The following is a 17,042-nucleotide window of genomic DNA, read 5'->3' on the forward strand; positions in this document are numbered from 1 at the left end:
TTTGGGATAGGACATGCTTGCAAAGTATTATGTGACGAAACTTCTTTGTATATTTTAAATGCAACAGAGAAAAAATTTCGATAGCTGTGTGAATTTAAAGATGATCATACAAGTATTTTAGATGAAGAGCGTATTGGACATCAAAAAAATGTCATTACTAATGAAATTCTAAACAATGTACAATATTTGATAATGGAGGACTGGCGAATGAAGTGGTGGAATAAATTAAATGAAACTATGGGCATCCCGCATGAACGAGAATATAATATTTAAAGTAATATTTTGAATAAAAAAAGCTCACTCGAATTTGTTAGCTATGGGAAATAGATGCCTTCGCAAAGACAAATATGCTTTCTGCGTAATATGCAAACCGTTTCATAAAGAATGCAATAAGCTTTTGCTCGCCGACCACTCGTTGACTACCAATGTCGATGAAAATTGAGTTTAGAATTTCTGCAACAAACTAGAAAAATATTGATTGCCGTGATAACAGTTTATGCTTCAATGCAACCATTCATCAACACTTAATAGGTAAATATAATGGTAGGTAGGTAAATATAGGTATAGTATAGGTAAATATGTATAGTATATAGGTAGGTATATATAATTAATGTGATAAAATTATGTCTAATCTCTGCCTACCGTTCAATTAGTTGATATCAGCGACATCTAAAATCAGAGCGACGAAAATCTTAGAGATCGAAATTGACGCAATGAAGTATTGTAAATTTTTTACATTACGAAAAAAAAGTTTAGTAGGAAAGAAAATAATATTAATTTAATAAATTGTCGTAAAGGACAAGTAGTAAAGATAGTATATTATATAGTGAGCCACGGTCCACCATTGAATGGCCTGCACAACTTTGTTTAACGCAGTTATTCACTTTTCCAAAAAAGCGTTATATGAGAAGTAGTCGAAATAGTGGTCCGATCCGAAGTATTTTAATTTCCCTTCGCCCATGGGCAAAAACGTGTCGTTGTATCAAATTTCACCCAAATATCTCGTAAATTGCCACCTGTATAATGCACACGTGAATATATGAAGAGTCATTAAACGGATAGACGGGTAAACAAGAAAGTGATTCTGAATCGTCGGGGATAAAAAGAGGTGAATCTATTAAATCATAACCAGTGCAGAGTGTAACAAGGTGAATAAGCTAAGTCCGTGCAACAAAGCTTTACAAATTACTTTCAACTCAATTAGTTTCCATTACTTTTCCCCATTAGAAATTGCATTCCTTTCGATGATGAGTTTTCGATGATTGTTTATCTTTTCGGTAATAAAAAAATAAAATGTAATGTCCTTCCATGTTCAAAGCAACGGTCAACTTCGAAAACATCAGCGATTCCAATGAGTAATTTTTTAAACTATGATCACGTATTTCAATTTTCATTTTAAGGACAAGGACAAGCCGAAAAAAGCTCCAAAGAATTTTTCTGAATTCCGAATAATATATACGCCTTAAATTTACATATCAGATATGAAATTGAAAACAATAAAGAGTTTTGAGTTTATCTATACATTGTTTGACCTTCAGGCATATAGAACAATATTGTAACGGTTTTTCTCTTACATTAAAGAATTCTCTAATTATCGTAATAAATGCATTTTTATACATGTCTGTAAGTAACACGTCCACGTTATAGTATTATTGTTATTATAATTTATTTAGAGAGGGAAATAAATTCTAAAATTAAAATCTTAGCATCTACGGCTACTTACGGCTATTGGCGTATCGCACTTGAGATTTGAATCCACGACCATTGAGTTATCAATCGAGATGCTTTATGCCTATTCAGCAACGTTTTTGCTCGTCTGCAGATTGTTTGGTTAATGAGTTCAACTTTATATTAAACATTATCACCTTTAGCTTAAGAAACCTTATAACGTTCAGTTTTCACAACGATACTTAGTCTATCATCACATTAAAATTACGGATGATGGTTTGTATGTTTTCATATTGAAACATAATATTAATAATATTAATAAAACGATTACAGTTTGTAAATAAAATCATAACAAACAAGAAGAACATGTTAAGTGTTGCATATACATGTTTTCATCTTTAGATATATAGTTGGGTCGTATCCTTTTAAGTCAATCCTATTGTATAGAAATCGACCTTTAGTAATGTGGGGTTACTTCACCTTAAAGATGCCCATAACTTACTTGAAATGTGAGAAAAAGTTGAGAAAATCTCGGGAAATATACAAGTTTTTCATTATATTTACATATAAGGCGGATATAAATTTCTTGCTTGTGTTTCCTTTTTTTCTTTTTTCTTTTTTTTTTTTCAAAAAAGTTTATGCAAATATAGCTCGTATCGTTTTCTTATAAAGTTTATCGAAAAGTCAATTTATTAGTGTACATAGCAATTTTTTTATTATGAGCTTTAGTTTATTTATGATTTGCAGCATTGAAAACAAATAATGTAATATCCTTTTTGAGATGAGTTTGTAATGCGATGAAACTTTTTTACTCTAGAAGTAACTATGTACATTATCAAAACGTACTAGTGCCGCATACAAAATAAGCAAAAAAAAAAAAAAATTATATTTTTTGTTTGTATTGTAAAATTTATTAGTCTGTTGACATTTGCAACAGTAATAAATTAAATATGGCAGCATTTTATAAGCATATTTGCAAGTTAAGAACTGCATGCTTATAGTACTGTGCCCGAAACGTAGCCACCAATATAATTTTTTCTTTTTTAAATCTATTTAGTACTCCACATTTTTTTTCATCGCCCTTCAAAGTAAGCCTCAAGTTCAAATAGAAGTCCTTGTTAACAGTTTGGCTCGGTGTATGGAACGCATAGTACACAACGTCATGATAATCGAGAAAAACTCTTACTGTTACTATTAACATCATCTTGAATTTTTGACGTCTTTCTCGATCTTGGTTTACTTTTTCCACGATATTCGTATGATTGATCGGTTGCTTCCGGATCGTATGCATACATCCAGGTCTTATCTTCCGTAATTATGCATTTTATCACCGAGTGATAGTCGAAAATCATTTCCTTAAAACACACTTTGTAAAAATCGTAATAAATATTTTTCGTGTCGTACAAAACCAAGCACTGCTGAATCGCTAAAAACGTTCGTGATGTGAAATTTGACACAGATATCTACCAATTTAGAGAAAAAATATTTCTGATACTCTTGCGCTCTTTAAGTTCAATATTATCACAGTGTTATTAATCTCTCATATTTCTCTTAAATGTAGACAAACTTGGACCCAGAATAGTTGATTTTTCAACTACTCAAACGTAGGTCATTCAGGGAAAAATTTAAACAAAGTTTTGACAAAAGAAAAAGTTTTAAGCGAACTATTAGAGTGAAAGGGAAAAATTTCATGGTTGGATGGGGGGGTCTGAAGACAAACAGGACTCAAAGAGGAATTTCCCAGCGGTGGCAAAAAATTGTATTCAAACGTACTTGTGACATTAACACACATGTGTTGCACAAGAAAGGAAAAAGTCGCAAACTTTTATTTTGTACTCCTTACGCAGCTTCTTACGGTGATACCAACATGAACAAGGGCTGGAAAAATGACATTCGTGCGAGTCTTTTATTGCAACCATCTCTGAATTCTTATCAAATGACTGAGAATAGTCATTGACCATTCGGGTCGATGTAGAATATGTTAGTGTCACGTCTTTGACAAATATTTCTCATGCATTATAACATATACGTGTATGTCTGGCAAACATAGCCATTCTTTCACTACAATACTAGGTAACTTTAATATTTTCGAATTTTATTATTATTATTACTATTATTATTAATATTATTAATTTAGTCAGAGACATAAATTCTAAGACTCAAGTTTTAAAACGCACGGGTTTTAACGCACTGGAGATTTCAAATCCACAATCAATGAGCTGTCATTCGTGATCCTTTGCCTACCCGGCCCACTCAGAACCTATTGACATTCAGTCCAACATTTCTTAGGAGATTTGGTTTGTTTAGTTTATATATTCCCCATAAGCATGGCAGTCTCGTAAACCAAATCGTTGCTAAGTTGATTGTAACTAAACAACTGATGCCGAGGACTTATCAGATTTCGGATTCTTTGAGAGTTTTCATATTACGACTGTTTTGACGAAACTGTGCTCATTTCGGGAACTTGACTAAATATCCAATTTCCAATTTTCAAATATCCAACATTTTTTACTTTTCATACAAAGTTTAATTAACTATTTTCAACACTGTTGCACACATTCGTGGTGCGGCGAACATTCCAATATGAAAATTGTAACTAAGCGACAGTGAGGGAATTACAGAGCGAATTGATTTTTGTTTTTCTCCTTTACGTGTCCTTTATATTCGCTGCTGCTGCAATGTGATGCCATATGGAAGATTCCAACTGTTTATATATATAAAACTTTTCATATTCCAGTTCCAAAATGCTGATGAGGCAGATCGACGAGGATGCCTACAAAAGTCAATGCCGGTTAGTTTACGCAGCCTATAAGTGATGTTAATTTAAAATTGTTATGCCAACTAGGGCCGATAACTTCAATATATTAAGAGGAGATAATAAATATCAAAGTTTCATCTTAAGGTCACTCTACAACATTTGTGATACAAGGGCGTCCAAAGTATGTATTTAATACCCAGAACTCATCTTTTATTAAACCGATCGAATCGGTATCATCTTGAGAATCGATATAAGTTTGTTTGTCCGTCCATCCGCATGTCCTTCTATCTGTCTTGTGTTCTTGTCTCCAATATATAGGCCATAGTTTTTGAGCTATTTTCACGAAATTTGCACACTGACGTGTTAGTTAGTCCTCGGATGAAGGCTCTTGAAAACAGTTCGAATAACAACAAGTTTTCCAACCACTTCGTATAGAACGCCTCACTTTGGAAAGTCGGCAGATGGATAAATTTAGGGTGATGTGGCATATTTGACGGTGGACCAGGCCCAACTAAAGTGTTTCTATTCGTTTTCCTACACGTTTTGGTTTGATTTTTTCGTGGATTGTATGAATTTCGAGAGGTTTCGAAGAATGCTCTTAAGCTACTAATCGCCACGATGCGCTTAGTCCGTGAAAGAGTTGTATTTGAAAGATCAAGATTTTCCCCTTTGTATCCGTAATATGTCGGATGTTTTTTGCTTTTGTTTATTCTACCGATACAGCAATAGTAACAAGGTCTCAGATCGGATTGAATTTTTTCAGAACATGTTCAATTGCGTTTTTGTCCTGTCGGTTATAACAACTATATAAACAAGCTCCGATGCACTCGAAATTATCGGTTTAAATGAAAAATTTCAATAATTTATCATTTTTCAAAAGAATTTGTGGCTTGCAAATGCTGCAAATTGTACCCTGAGCAGGCATTCATTCATATAAACTTAATCATTAATATAAACTCAAAAGAAACCAAGTCAACTAACGGAACTCAACTAAGAAAAGACTTAATCGACATTTCGATTAAAAAGCATGTAAATTTTTCGTTTACTACCTAAAGTTATTTTCAATTCGATAATGAAAAAACGATATGAACTGATTGCAATCTTTTGGTTGATTTTATTTGCTTAATTAAAAGCAAAAATTAAAATTCATTAATGTAAATTAACTATTATTTGATTATATACGTTTTAAATTTGAAAGAAATTTAATATAATTTCCCTCTCTTTTCTTAGTTAAGAAGTTGCAAAACCTAATTAAGTCCAAATTAATAATAAATGATATAGAAGCACTCGAAATAATTTATGTTCATTTATGTACATTTGCACGCACTTGTGTATGTAGCATAGAAGAAGATTAACCTCGAAATATAGTCTTTTATGTTCATTTGAAAATATGTAAAACATAAACGCTTCAACATACGCATAATATATATATATATATATATGTATATATGCATATACAGCCTTGTATATTATGTAATGTATGTATATATTTTTTGTAACATTATAAATTACAATAACAATTCATTAACAACCATAATAATGGTGAAATGTAACAAACACACAAGCAATTTTGATAATAACCAAGAACAAAAACAAATACAAAAATAACGGTAACAATACAATGACAAACAGGCAATAAATAAGCCTCACCAGTACTATAAAATGAAATATTGTGGTTTCGTGTACATATTTACACGATACATACACCCATACACAAAATATATTAACTTTAATAAGACGGTCATAATAGCAAATGATGACGATAATGATGATAATTATGATGATGATGGTGCAGTTAATGACAAAGGGCCACGTATTTCTTTCTTGTTTTTGAACCTTTCTATAAGCTATTGTTACTTGTTAACCAGTCAAAGTTCATACGTGAGTAAGCATACGGATTAGTGACGATGCTTGGTTGCTTGGGTTTGCGTGAAAAAATTTTCTTTCAAAGTTTTGTACTCTACTGGTAGTTTATTCAATTGTTAACAATACCAAGGATGTTCTAAAGTTTTTACCATTGCTTAAAGTGTTGTTTTATTTGGTTTTGTAATTTTTTTTATTGAAGTTTAGCAAACGCTTCAAAGTAGTAAGGAATGCGAAACGAGTTCAAAAAATTTCAAAATTTGCAAATATTTTATTACTACATCCAATGGTATTTTCAAGTTTATCACATATAACACACAAATTATTGTACAGTCATGCCCTCTACATCTAAGAATGTGATAACTTTTTATATCAAATGATGTGGGAGATGGCTTTTTTATAAAATTTGAACGAGGCAACTCTCGTCTGATCAAATGAATGTGAAAAGTGTTTTACAAAAATCAGAGTTCGTTTTCTAACATAATCTCCCATTCGTGGGGTGTGCCGAGGTCAAGGATTTCTGCATTTTATTAAGACTTTTAAATAATAAGATTAGTAGAGCAGTTCGATTTTTATTGAGTTCTTCACTTGAACGAAGATGCCGGACCCGCAATTATATTCCGAAATAGGTTATAGTCATTGAGGGGGAAATCTGAAGAATGAATGTGAAGAGTGCAATGCTTGAGAGCTGAGCAGGAGCTTAATTTTCTTAACCTTAAATAATATGCGGTTGGTATTATTGTATCATTTTACTGGTAATTGAATAACATAATACATTTTCCACAGACTGTTTTCGTACTTGTTGGCTTTGATTGGCTTACATTCGACAAAACCAAATTTTTTGATACTTCACCTGATTTCCGAGTGCAATAAGGCATCTATCTTTCATTCTTAGCTACATTAAAGCGAACAAGCTTTGATGCACTGACTTTAAACTTTACTAAGTTCTTTACCGAAATAATTACACTCGACTATTGTCGTCTATTTGGTGTAATATATTTCATACCAAATCATGGATTTTTTTGGTGATTCCTTCTATAACAATCCCAATAAGGCGACCTGAAGGGTATTTCACACTTTTACTTGCTTGAAGCAATTTATTTCAACTCAATTGGTATTTGGTCTGTGTTATATGACGTAGCAGATTCCCCATAATCCACCTGTCGTGTCTGTCTTTAGTTTGTTTTGGTGTTTTACCTTTCGAAAAATAGTCTTTAATCGCAATGCGAAAATCATTTCTTTCTATAATGAAAGAAATAACCAAAGCTGTTTTTCTTCCTACGTCTCGCAAGCCAACAATAACTTATCGCATGTTTTGAAAGTGTACATGTTGTTGTCTGAGATATTTCTTTTGTTAGTGAACCTCTCTATGCCATTAGGTATCTATTAGATCACAAATATTAACAAAACGTCCTTTATATTGAATTTTATTTTATGTCACGTTATTTTGTTGTTGAATTTTTTCTTTTCTTGGTTTTAGCACTTTTGGTATACTAAAAGTATTTCTTATATATTTTCCTCGCCTTCTCGCATGTCACTTATTTATCTCTCTAACGTATCTGATCAGTTTATTAAGTCCTCCTGTAACTCGTATTTCTCAGTGTCTATTAATCAATTCTCGTATTTGTTCGAGCAACCGAAAACTGGACAACTGGGCATCCTTCCAATTGAAAGAATGATTTGAAAGATGGAGTCCTCTTAAAACCGTTTCAGGTTTTAAATGTTTCGGCTTAGTCATTTCGTGTTAAACTAATTGTATTGAAATTCAACAAAATAAATAAATTCTGTGTCAGTGTAAAGTGTAGTCATACAATTGCATTACAATATGACTCCTTAAGAAATCTGTTTGTCTAACTTGCAATTGTAAATGCTCAAATCTTTTTCTAATTTTCGGGTCGGCAGGCGAAATGTCTAATCCTATGACCATATTGAAAGTAGAACTTAAAATCAAAAAAATATGTAAATTGATTTCTGATTGTCCGATTGGAGGTAAATTATTTTTAAAAATTTTTATTTTCATTTCTTTTTGGCAATTCCCCTTCCGAATAAATTGATTGAAACAAGAAGATTGAAAATGCACTATATCCATTTAGAAATTAATTATAAATTATATTCTTTAAATTATTTTAATAAATTTTCTATATTTATATAAGTTTCTTTTTATTTACTTAAACATCATATTATATACATTGTTATATTATCTCCTTTAAGGATAATATAACCTCTGTTATCTTTCTCATCTTGATGTAATATTTCGTTATTGCCTTTTCACATTGTAAATTATATATATATATAAAAAAATTTTGTTTTCATCATAATTTTTTCGTTAGATTCCCCATAAAGAATTTTTATGCCTTAGTTTATCGCTTTTTGACGTCTATCTTAATGCTTCATGCGTGAATTTTTCATATAATATTTAACATAGATATAAATTATTAAAACTCCATTCCATCCCCGTTGTTTATTTAATTTATTATTATTATTTTTTTAATAAATTTTTCTTAAGAAGCCTGCTGCTCTTCAAAGTTTTGTTCATATCGCTCATGCACATACTCTGCAACTTGGATTTTTATGAATAGTGTAAACTTACACCATGCACTTACAATGCGCAAGTGTTAACAAACTTTTTGTTTATATTTTTCTTATGACGTAAAAAAAAAATAATGTTTTTATTACTAGATTTATACAAGCGAAATATGAAAACAATTTTTTTTTTTTTTTGTTTTTTGCTCTTCAATTTGACTTACATAAAGTTTAAAAAGTGTTATGCATATTCTTTTTATAAGTATGTAAGAATGCATGTTTTCTTTACCGCATTATTATAATGTAACAAATGAAAGAAAAATTCAAGTCAGTTAAACTTTACATTTTTATTGGTTTTCCAAGGAAACTGCATAATTGATTTTTTATAAAGATTTAAACGACAAGAATAATAATGCCGCCAGCAATGGCAAAGTAAACAGATCAATGACTAATTCATAGCAATTGTATAAAATAAAAACGCATACTACGGAACGTATGAGTAACGTTACTTATAGTCAAATACATGATGGATTTTAATTTTGTTTTTGGTTTCCCAGCAAGTGTGTGTCGGCTTATAGTGAAACGTTTCCTTAAAAAAATGGAAATCTCAACTAATCTCTGAGCAAATATTTACAAAATGAAATTGTTACTAAATTATTTGTAATATAAGTACCTATATAAGTAAGTGTGTTGAGTTATTTAACAGTTATTTGCTAAAGGAAAGCTCTTTATCACTTATCTGTATATAAATACTAAGTATTTACAAACACGCTTATACATTCACACACACACACACACACACACACACACAGACACATACAAGCTAACAAACATTTGAATATTTATGTAAATGCTGTTTATTTAACTTTCAAATTGTGTTTTATTCAAATACAGACGTACACGCCTACATAACATGCCAACATAGATTTTGCTTTTTCTAGAGATTTCCAACTCTTCTGTATGTGCACCATGTTAAGCTTTTGTGAGAAGAATTTATAGGCAATTTAACTATGTAAACAACAACTATAACAACAGCAAAAATGAAATCTAGTTTTATACTCTGATTCCTTATGTTCTACATATATATATATATATATATATATCAGAAGTGATAGTTTATAAATTTGGTAATGGCTTTTTGTGAATAAGCATATATATATATATATATATATATAACGTAAGGAGAACGAGTAAGAGAATGAGATGAAAGGCGGGAAGATGAAGAGGGAAAATAAAATTTATTTGCTTACATTAAAATTGTTCCTAAAGATAAATTTAGACAGATTTCATGTTCATATTGCGTTGTTGTTGCTGTATTTGTATTTTTGTTATGTTTGTGCAAAAACAAAGGAAAAAGAAAAAAAAACCAAAATTGTCGAAAAAGAATAACATGTGCAGAGAGATATATTATTCCAGGAATAAAAGTTTCTAGTGATTGCTTTACAATAATTTTGGTTTGATAAAAAGGAGAGCTCCTTGTTAATTAGAAAGAAGGAAAGTAAGCAAAAACACCTCAAAGCGATTCTTTGATGCATACTACATCAAAAAGTGTTTCTTTTTTTGATAAATGTTTGTCAGGGAACTGACGAAAAAATTTCAAATGACTCCTTTATGATAGATAACCTAAAAATTACTCATCTTAATAAAACATATGCTTTTGAACTAAACAATAGATATTTTGCATTTTGGAAGAGTTGATATGTTTTATAATACATCGGTAACTAAGAAAATCTTTTTTCTTGAAAATATACACATGTAATTCTCTTTTCACACGACAGATATGCCTCCAAAAAATTCGTGTAAGTAAGGCACTGCCTGAATGGAAGAATAATAGACCTATAAAAAAGCAACTAAAAAGTACAATAAACAATATTTTAATAATTTCTTAGCCCAAAAATTCTTATCTTAAGAACTTATTTCATTTTTACACATTTTATTACATTAAATGTATTATGAAACCAAACTAAAATGAGTAAAAAATACATTACACCTTCGGGGAATCCTTTGCATATACGCATATAGTATAATATAACGCAAAGTTACGATACATATGTGTGAGGAGTGAGAATGAAAAAATTAAAAAAAAAAAAAAAGAATTATTTAGAAAAATTCATTAAAAATATTCATAAAAATAATTCATAAAATATTGAAAATCGTGTTAAAACAAGACAATTTGCGTTAAATAAAAATTCGTGTAAAAATAGAATTACGTGTATATATGTCTTACTTTACAGTTTTTTCTCATTTTTTTTATTTTTTTACTTTTTTTTAATAGATATGAAGAAGTAATTTAAGTTTCGAGTTTCTAGTTCAAACTTTATTATGAAAAATATAACTTCCTACGGCTTACATTTCATATTGAAAGAAGAAGAAAACCCGTATGCTGTTCTCCTTCGGCGACAAATATATAAAAAAAAAAAAACCTATGTGAATGTCTATATTTCTGATTGTTAGAAATGAAAGAACAAAACTTGTATACTGCTCTCCTTAGGCGATAAGTAAATGAAAAAAAATTCTATTCAAATATGAATATAAAGCATATGAGTGAGTGCCTATAGCAATAATTTGAACTAATCCATGAATTTCTATACATCATTTTTAATTATAGGATTATATAAACGAAGTAAATCTTTCGTTTTTTCTTAATTCCATGAAACTCTAGCTTACTGCAAAACTCGTAAAAAATACCTCTTTAGCATCTTATGAAAAGTAAAGACATTTCAAGTAATCGTACATTTGCATGTATTTGTTTCTTCATACTTAAGCAAATAAAAGCACAGCAATGCATACACACAATCAAAAATTTGCATACATTTCTAATCAATAAAGTTTTCTCGCATGTTTTTTTATATATATGTAGTTCAAAAGCAAAGTGTTTGAGTTAAATAAATTCAATTTAACTTTCTTTTCTTTTTAAAGTTTGAAAATAAAAACCGCGCTTTTTGTAAATTTATATGACTTACGCTCATAGTAGACTGTTGTAGCTGTGGTACTCAATTATTCAGACGCTCAGCCAAGAGTGAAATTGATATAAAGGAAGTGCATGTTAAGGCAAATTAGTCAAAGCAAGGAAGTAATGAAACTTGAATAATGGTTTTTGTACATATGTACATATCGTCGAAGTCATACATATACACATTTGCAACCATATCATAACCCAGTTTTCATACTTGATGATTTATGTATTGAAAGACGACAGACAGGCTTTCTTGATATAAATGAATGCGTTATCAAAATCGAATCAAGAAAAAAGCAATAAAGTAAAACTCTTATAATATAAAAATTATTTTCATATGATTTATGTTTAAAGTAATTTATTTTTGTTTAATTTCTCTATATACATATATGTTTTATTTTATTTGTTTTTCATTTTATAATACTCTTTTTTGGCCATTAAGCATTAAGAACTAACACACTAAGTTCTATTAGTTGATACGACTTTTACTGAATTACATATATTTTCAATAGTTAACATCATATGTATACATATATATATATATATATATGCAAAGGACATGTATATTCGCAGAAAAGGACATGCAATATCCAGGAATAGCCGCATTAGCACCTCAAAAGTGCACATTACCTATCTGAGACATGTCTTCATTAGCAACTCCACAGTGCAGATTGCTTATCTAAGCTTATTAGTGAACGTTTGGTAAACAACATTTTGAAAACTTCGTGCGTTCTTGATGTAAACCCTTTACTGAATCGTAAATTGGCTACAATTGACTCCGTGTTACGTCAAAGAGCAGACTAATGCTTAGCTTTTCTTTCATGAGAAAGTATAGCTAATATGTCGCAAAAAAAGGGAATCAGCAAAGACTTGCTAAAGCTCTTCCATTGCCATAGATTTTTGACATTTCCCACAGAAATTCATCTTTAATAATAGAACTGATTTTTCAGTAATTTACGATCCTTACAACTTAGAAATTTTATGTCCGTACACAGAGAGTTTTAGGGCAGATCACTTATTACTTTATGGCTAATTCGATCCTTGCTTTATTATTAGGTGTTTCATATGAACAGTGTGGAGTACGCTCTTTGGTATAAACTTACCAAAGATGCTGACATTTTTATCGAACTTAGTTAAAAACTATAAAACACAGTAATGCGAGCCATTCACCGACTCTTACTGACTTCTTTCATGTTTCATGTTTCTTTTGCAAAACATATGGCGTCATTAAGTTTTTTTAAGTTTATTAGCTCATAAAATTAAATGATCAGTTGTGCATGACATCATTCATAGCAATTACAGTTAAACATTTCAAAGTTTAAGATGTGAAAAGTTACTAATAAAATTCTTTATCTACATATAATTGCCATATATATATATATATATATATATATATCTGATGTTTTACGGTTTTCATTAATTTTGTTTTGTTGGGATCATTAAGTTTAACATTTCATTTTATGTGATTTTTGGATAATATGGCTTTTTCATATTAATTTTTAAAGGAACGGTTTTAGAGAGGAAGAAAATGTTGAATGCATTTTTCAAAGAAATCTAAGAATTCTCACTTTACTTCTCCTTTTTCTTTCTCTTTTCCATATTTTCTTCATATCATATTAGTAAGTAAGTAAGTAAGTAAGATAGTAAGTTTGCAAATAAGTTTTAATGGATTTCCAAGTAAATGCCGCCATATAGCATTGGGTAATGTAGCGACTACGATGTCGTAAGCTACCGCTTTACGCCAGAGTTTTTATTTGAGAAGACGTGGAATTGATAGATCTGCTATAGACCTAACTATTATTATTACCATGAGGAAAAAGAGATATACGTTGCGTAGCGTATACGTTGAAATTTTATGAATATATTTTTTTCTGGCCACACCTCATTGTCTATATAAATTCTTCAAATTTTATTAATTAAAATTAAAATTCACTTTAGGTGCGAAGTTATTTATATCACATTTAAAATAACCACAAAGCGAGGTAAACTCTCCCTCTCGCTCTCTTGAAGTATTCGCTTGCTTTGACATTTTTAAATGTATAATTGTGCATATTATTGCCTGCGGATGCATATGAATGTGGCTTTTTGTACCTTACATAATTCGTGGCAAGAGTGTATTAAGCTTGCGTATACGACTATTCGATATGATCCTACCTTGTATTATACCAATCTATTGAGAACCATATGTATGTTTGTCGATGGTTTTTGGTGTTCAATCCGAAGATTGAAGTTTTCGATATAAAACTTTACACAGACAGGACAAAAGCTTCCTAAAACTCATTGGACCGGATTTTAATTATAACTATTTATCTCCTCTAATTTATTATTTAATTTTTTTATAAAATATTTTGTTGACAGAAATCCTCCGTCTCCTCTTTCTTACGAGGACTATTATGATTACTATAGTCGTCAGCCGGATGCGAAGGCAAATTCGTATCCCGTTGCTAATGTTACGCCAAAACAACCTGCCGAGTCCACTTGGGTTAGTGTCTTGAAAACTTTGAAAACCCTATTGGATTTATATAAGTCGTTCATAACCGTTTGGAATTCTATGGCTGAGCAACAGTATAAACAACAAGAATTTAAGAAAGAGCAGCAAACACAACAAAAGACAAGAATTAACTCGAAAAAGCCTGCCAATTTTGGTATAAATAAAAATAATAAACAACAACAAAATAAATTAAACAACAAGACTGCCATCAAAACGGACGCAGTCGATACGGCTTTGCAAGTAAAAGAACCCTTGGCTAAGGTAGAGCCTAGGAAAGAGAAAGGGATGAAAGGTGATAAAATGTTACGCGGAGACGTGGAGAACTTAAGTAAAAGGAGTTACGGAACTAAAGATAAAGAGAACGAAGCCCAAGCTCGTTACATAAAAGGCGATCCTTTAAAGGGCTATTATGATTTTGTCATCACTGAAGGTTCATACAAGTTTTGGGCCGCTTTTCAAGTAAGTCTTGTTAAACTAAAACTCTTTATTTCTGGTAGGTATGCAGAGTTCATAAAAATTGTTTACAAACTTTTGAAAACATATATTTTCTAAACAATGCGTAAGCAGAAATTCGAATCAGAAAAAATATTGTTAACCATTTTTAAAACCATAGGTGAGAGACAGCGGAAAATGTGCATATAAAAAACATTCCTCCAGGTACATCCATATGTAAGTTATGGTCAACTGTGATTTGTGACTTGGCTTAAGTAAAAAATAGTGTCAGGTGTCAAGTGTCGAGTGTGAATAAAAAAAAAAAAAGTAAACAAAAAAAAGAAGAAAAAAATAGGAAAAAAAGAAAATATATTCAGTTTTAGTCGACTTATTTGAGCTGAGCATTTATTACAAAATAAAAATTTAAAGCAGACATATGTCAGCAATAGTTAGGATCCGAGCGTGATTAAGATAGAATAGAGAAAGATTTTCGATGACTTGCAGCTAAGACAGCAATTTAAACATTAAATAAGAAGTTTAAGGTACGCTAGAGATTATGAAATGGTTTCGTTGACCTGATTAATTTAGTAACGCAATTCATTTTAATCAAAAATTCATCAAGTTGTAAAGACTATTAGGTTTAATCATTGTTGCGTTATAAGTAATTGACAAATTTAGTACGCTTCCAGTAATGGTTATAAAAAAATTGCAAACATATATATATATATACATATATATACATATATATATATATATATATATACAACCACCATCACCTGATGTTGAACTGTTATATTACAGGCAAACAGTAGCAGCGGCGACAGCAACAAACCATATCATCCGCAATGTGTTACAGTAATAATTATTTTCGTGGTTGTGTTGTCAACTTGTTATTGTTGTTACTGTGTATACAAATATACATACATATATATATCCGTACAGGTAAAGATTTGCTTGTTTGCTGGCTGCTGATTGCCACTTGCATTCCTTTTTGACACGCGAACAATAATTATATATACATATACGTCATACAATAGATATATATGTTTATATACATATAAACATACAGCTATATATTTATTTATATATACATATCTATGTATCTATGTGTGTTTGTATAGGCATATATATATATATATATATATATATATATGTATTTGCATTTGTGCATTTGTAGTTGTTGCATATTTTGACAGCTGTCAACACTATAATTTTTTTAACAGACTTCTCCTCTTTGTTATGAAATACCTTTCTAAAGGTATGAGTGCGTTTGTTTGTGTAACTCAAGTAAGACAAATTATACTTTTTCTTTTATAACAATGGAGTTTGATGCTACCGCTTCTGGTGGTACTGCTGTTCATGATATGTTGATATGTTACTCTGTAAGGGTAAATGATAGCTGTTAAATGTCAGCGGGTAGATAATAAACAAGTGAAACGAGCACAACATGAAAGAAAACAACATAAAATACATTCAGTCAGACGACGCATAAGTGTAAAATACTTTTATGTTTATTTTTATGCTTCTTTTTTCTTTTTATTCATTTTTCTTGTTATTATCATTTCTTGTTGTTGGTTTTTGCATTTTAGGTCGGCACAGCCTTGTTAATAATATACTCGACATTCGCGGCCATTTACTATTCGAAAGTTAATCCTTTAGTAAGCGATTACGATTATGTTGATTATTTGGGTGGTGGACGTTCTTTGTCTGCTGTTAGTAATCTGGATTTTGTGGACAATAAAGATGATAATGATGATGATGATGATGATGGCGATGATCAGAGAAGGGCATCATCGACAACAACGGCTTGGTATAATGGCTTAATAACACAATCTGCTCGTACTGTAAAATTTATATTGCAAACTATCGATAAGTTACCGGCGAACGAGCAAGTTGAATTAAAAGGCAAAGAGAAAATAATATCGACAAGTACCTTACCATATCATCGGTATACCCCCGACCACTTCTGACCCGACCATTATTATTATTGTTATAGTAATGTAAAATTTTTAAGGTATAAAAGATAAAATGAAAATAAATGCAAAATTTAAAAAGATTGCGGCGCTTTATGTTAATTTATTTATAAGCAATTAAAAGTAAAACAGTTTAAAAATCTTGGTTTCTTTTATGCAATAAAGTACAGAACGAAAAGTAAACATGCTAAAGACAAGAAAGATGAGAAATGTTGAATGCAATTTCTTTTCCATTCCAAGTATTGCCAAGCCAAGCCGTCCTATAATTCCTCCTTCGTTTTTTTTCTTTTTTTCTCTTTCAACAAGACCTAGACAATTTTATTTTTTACACGTATAATATATTTGTTTATTACGAATTAAGTAAAATATTTACTTACG

General features: G+C 30.5%; 1 protein-coding gene across 1 annotated transcript in view; it reads left to right on the top strand.

The window, feature by feature from the left end:
• The window catches only part of LOC119632821, a 22,451-nt gene extending 5,790 nt beyond the window's left edge, over positions 1 to 16,661 (top strand). Inside the window, exons 2-3 of the mRNA XM_038025935.1 lie at positions 14,127 to 14,718; positions 16,281 to 16,661. Of these exons, the coding sequence (XP_037881863.1) occupies positions 14,127 to 14,718; positions 16,281 to 16,661 (973 nt within the window). The remainder of the gene's footprint in view (positions 1 to 14,126; positions 14,719 to 16,280) is intronic.
• Positions 16,662 to 17,042: the final 381 nt, after the last annotated feature.

Source organism: Glossina fuscipes, unplaced genomic scaffold (assembly GCF_014805625.2).
Source record: "Glossina fuscipes isolate IAEA_lab_2018 unplaced genomic scaffold, Yale_Gfus_2 2, whole genome shotgun sequence".
In the NCBI taxonomy this organism is placed as follows: domain Eukaryota; kingdom Metazoa; phylum Arthropoda; class Insecta; order Diptera; family Glossinidae; genus Glossina; species Glossina fuscipes.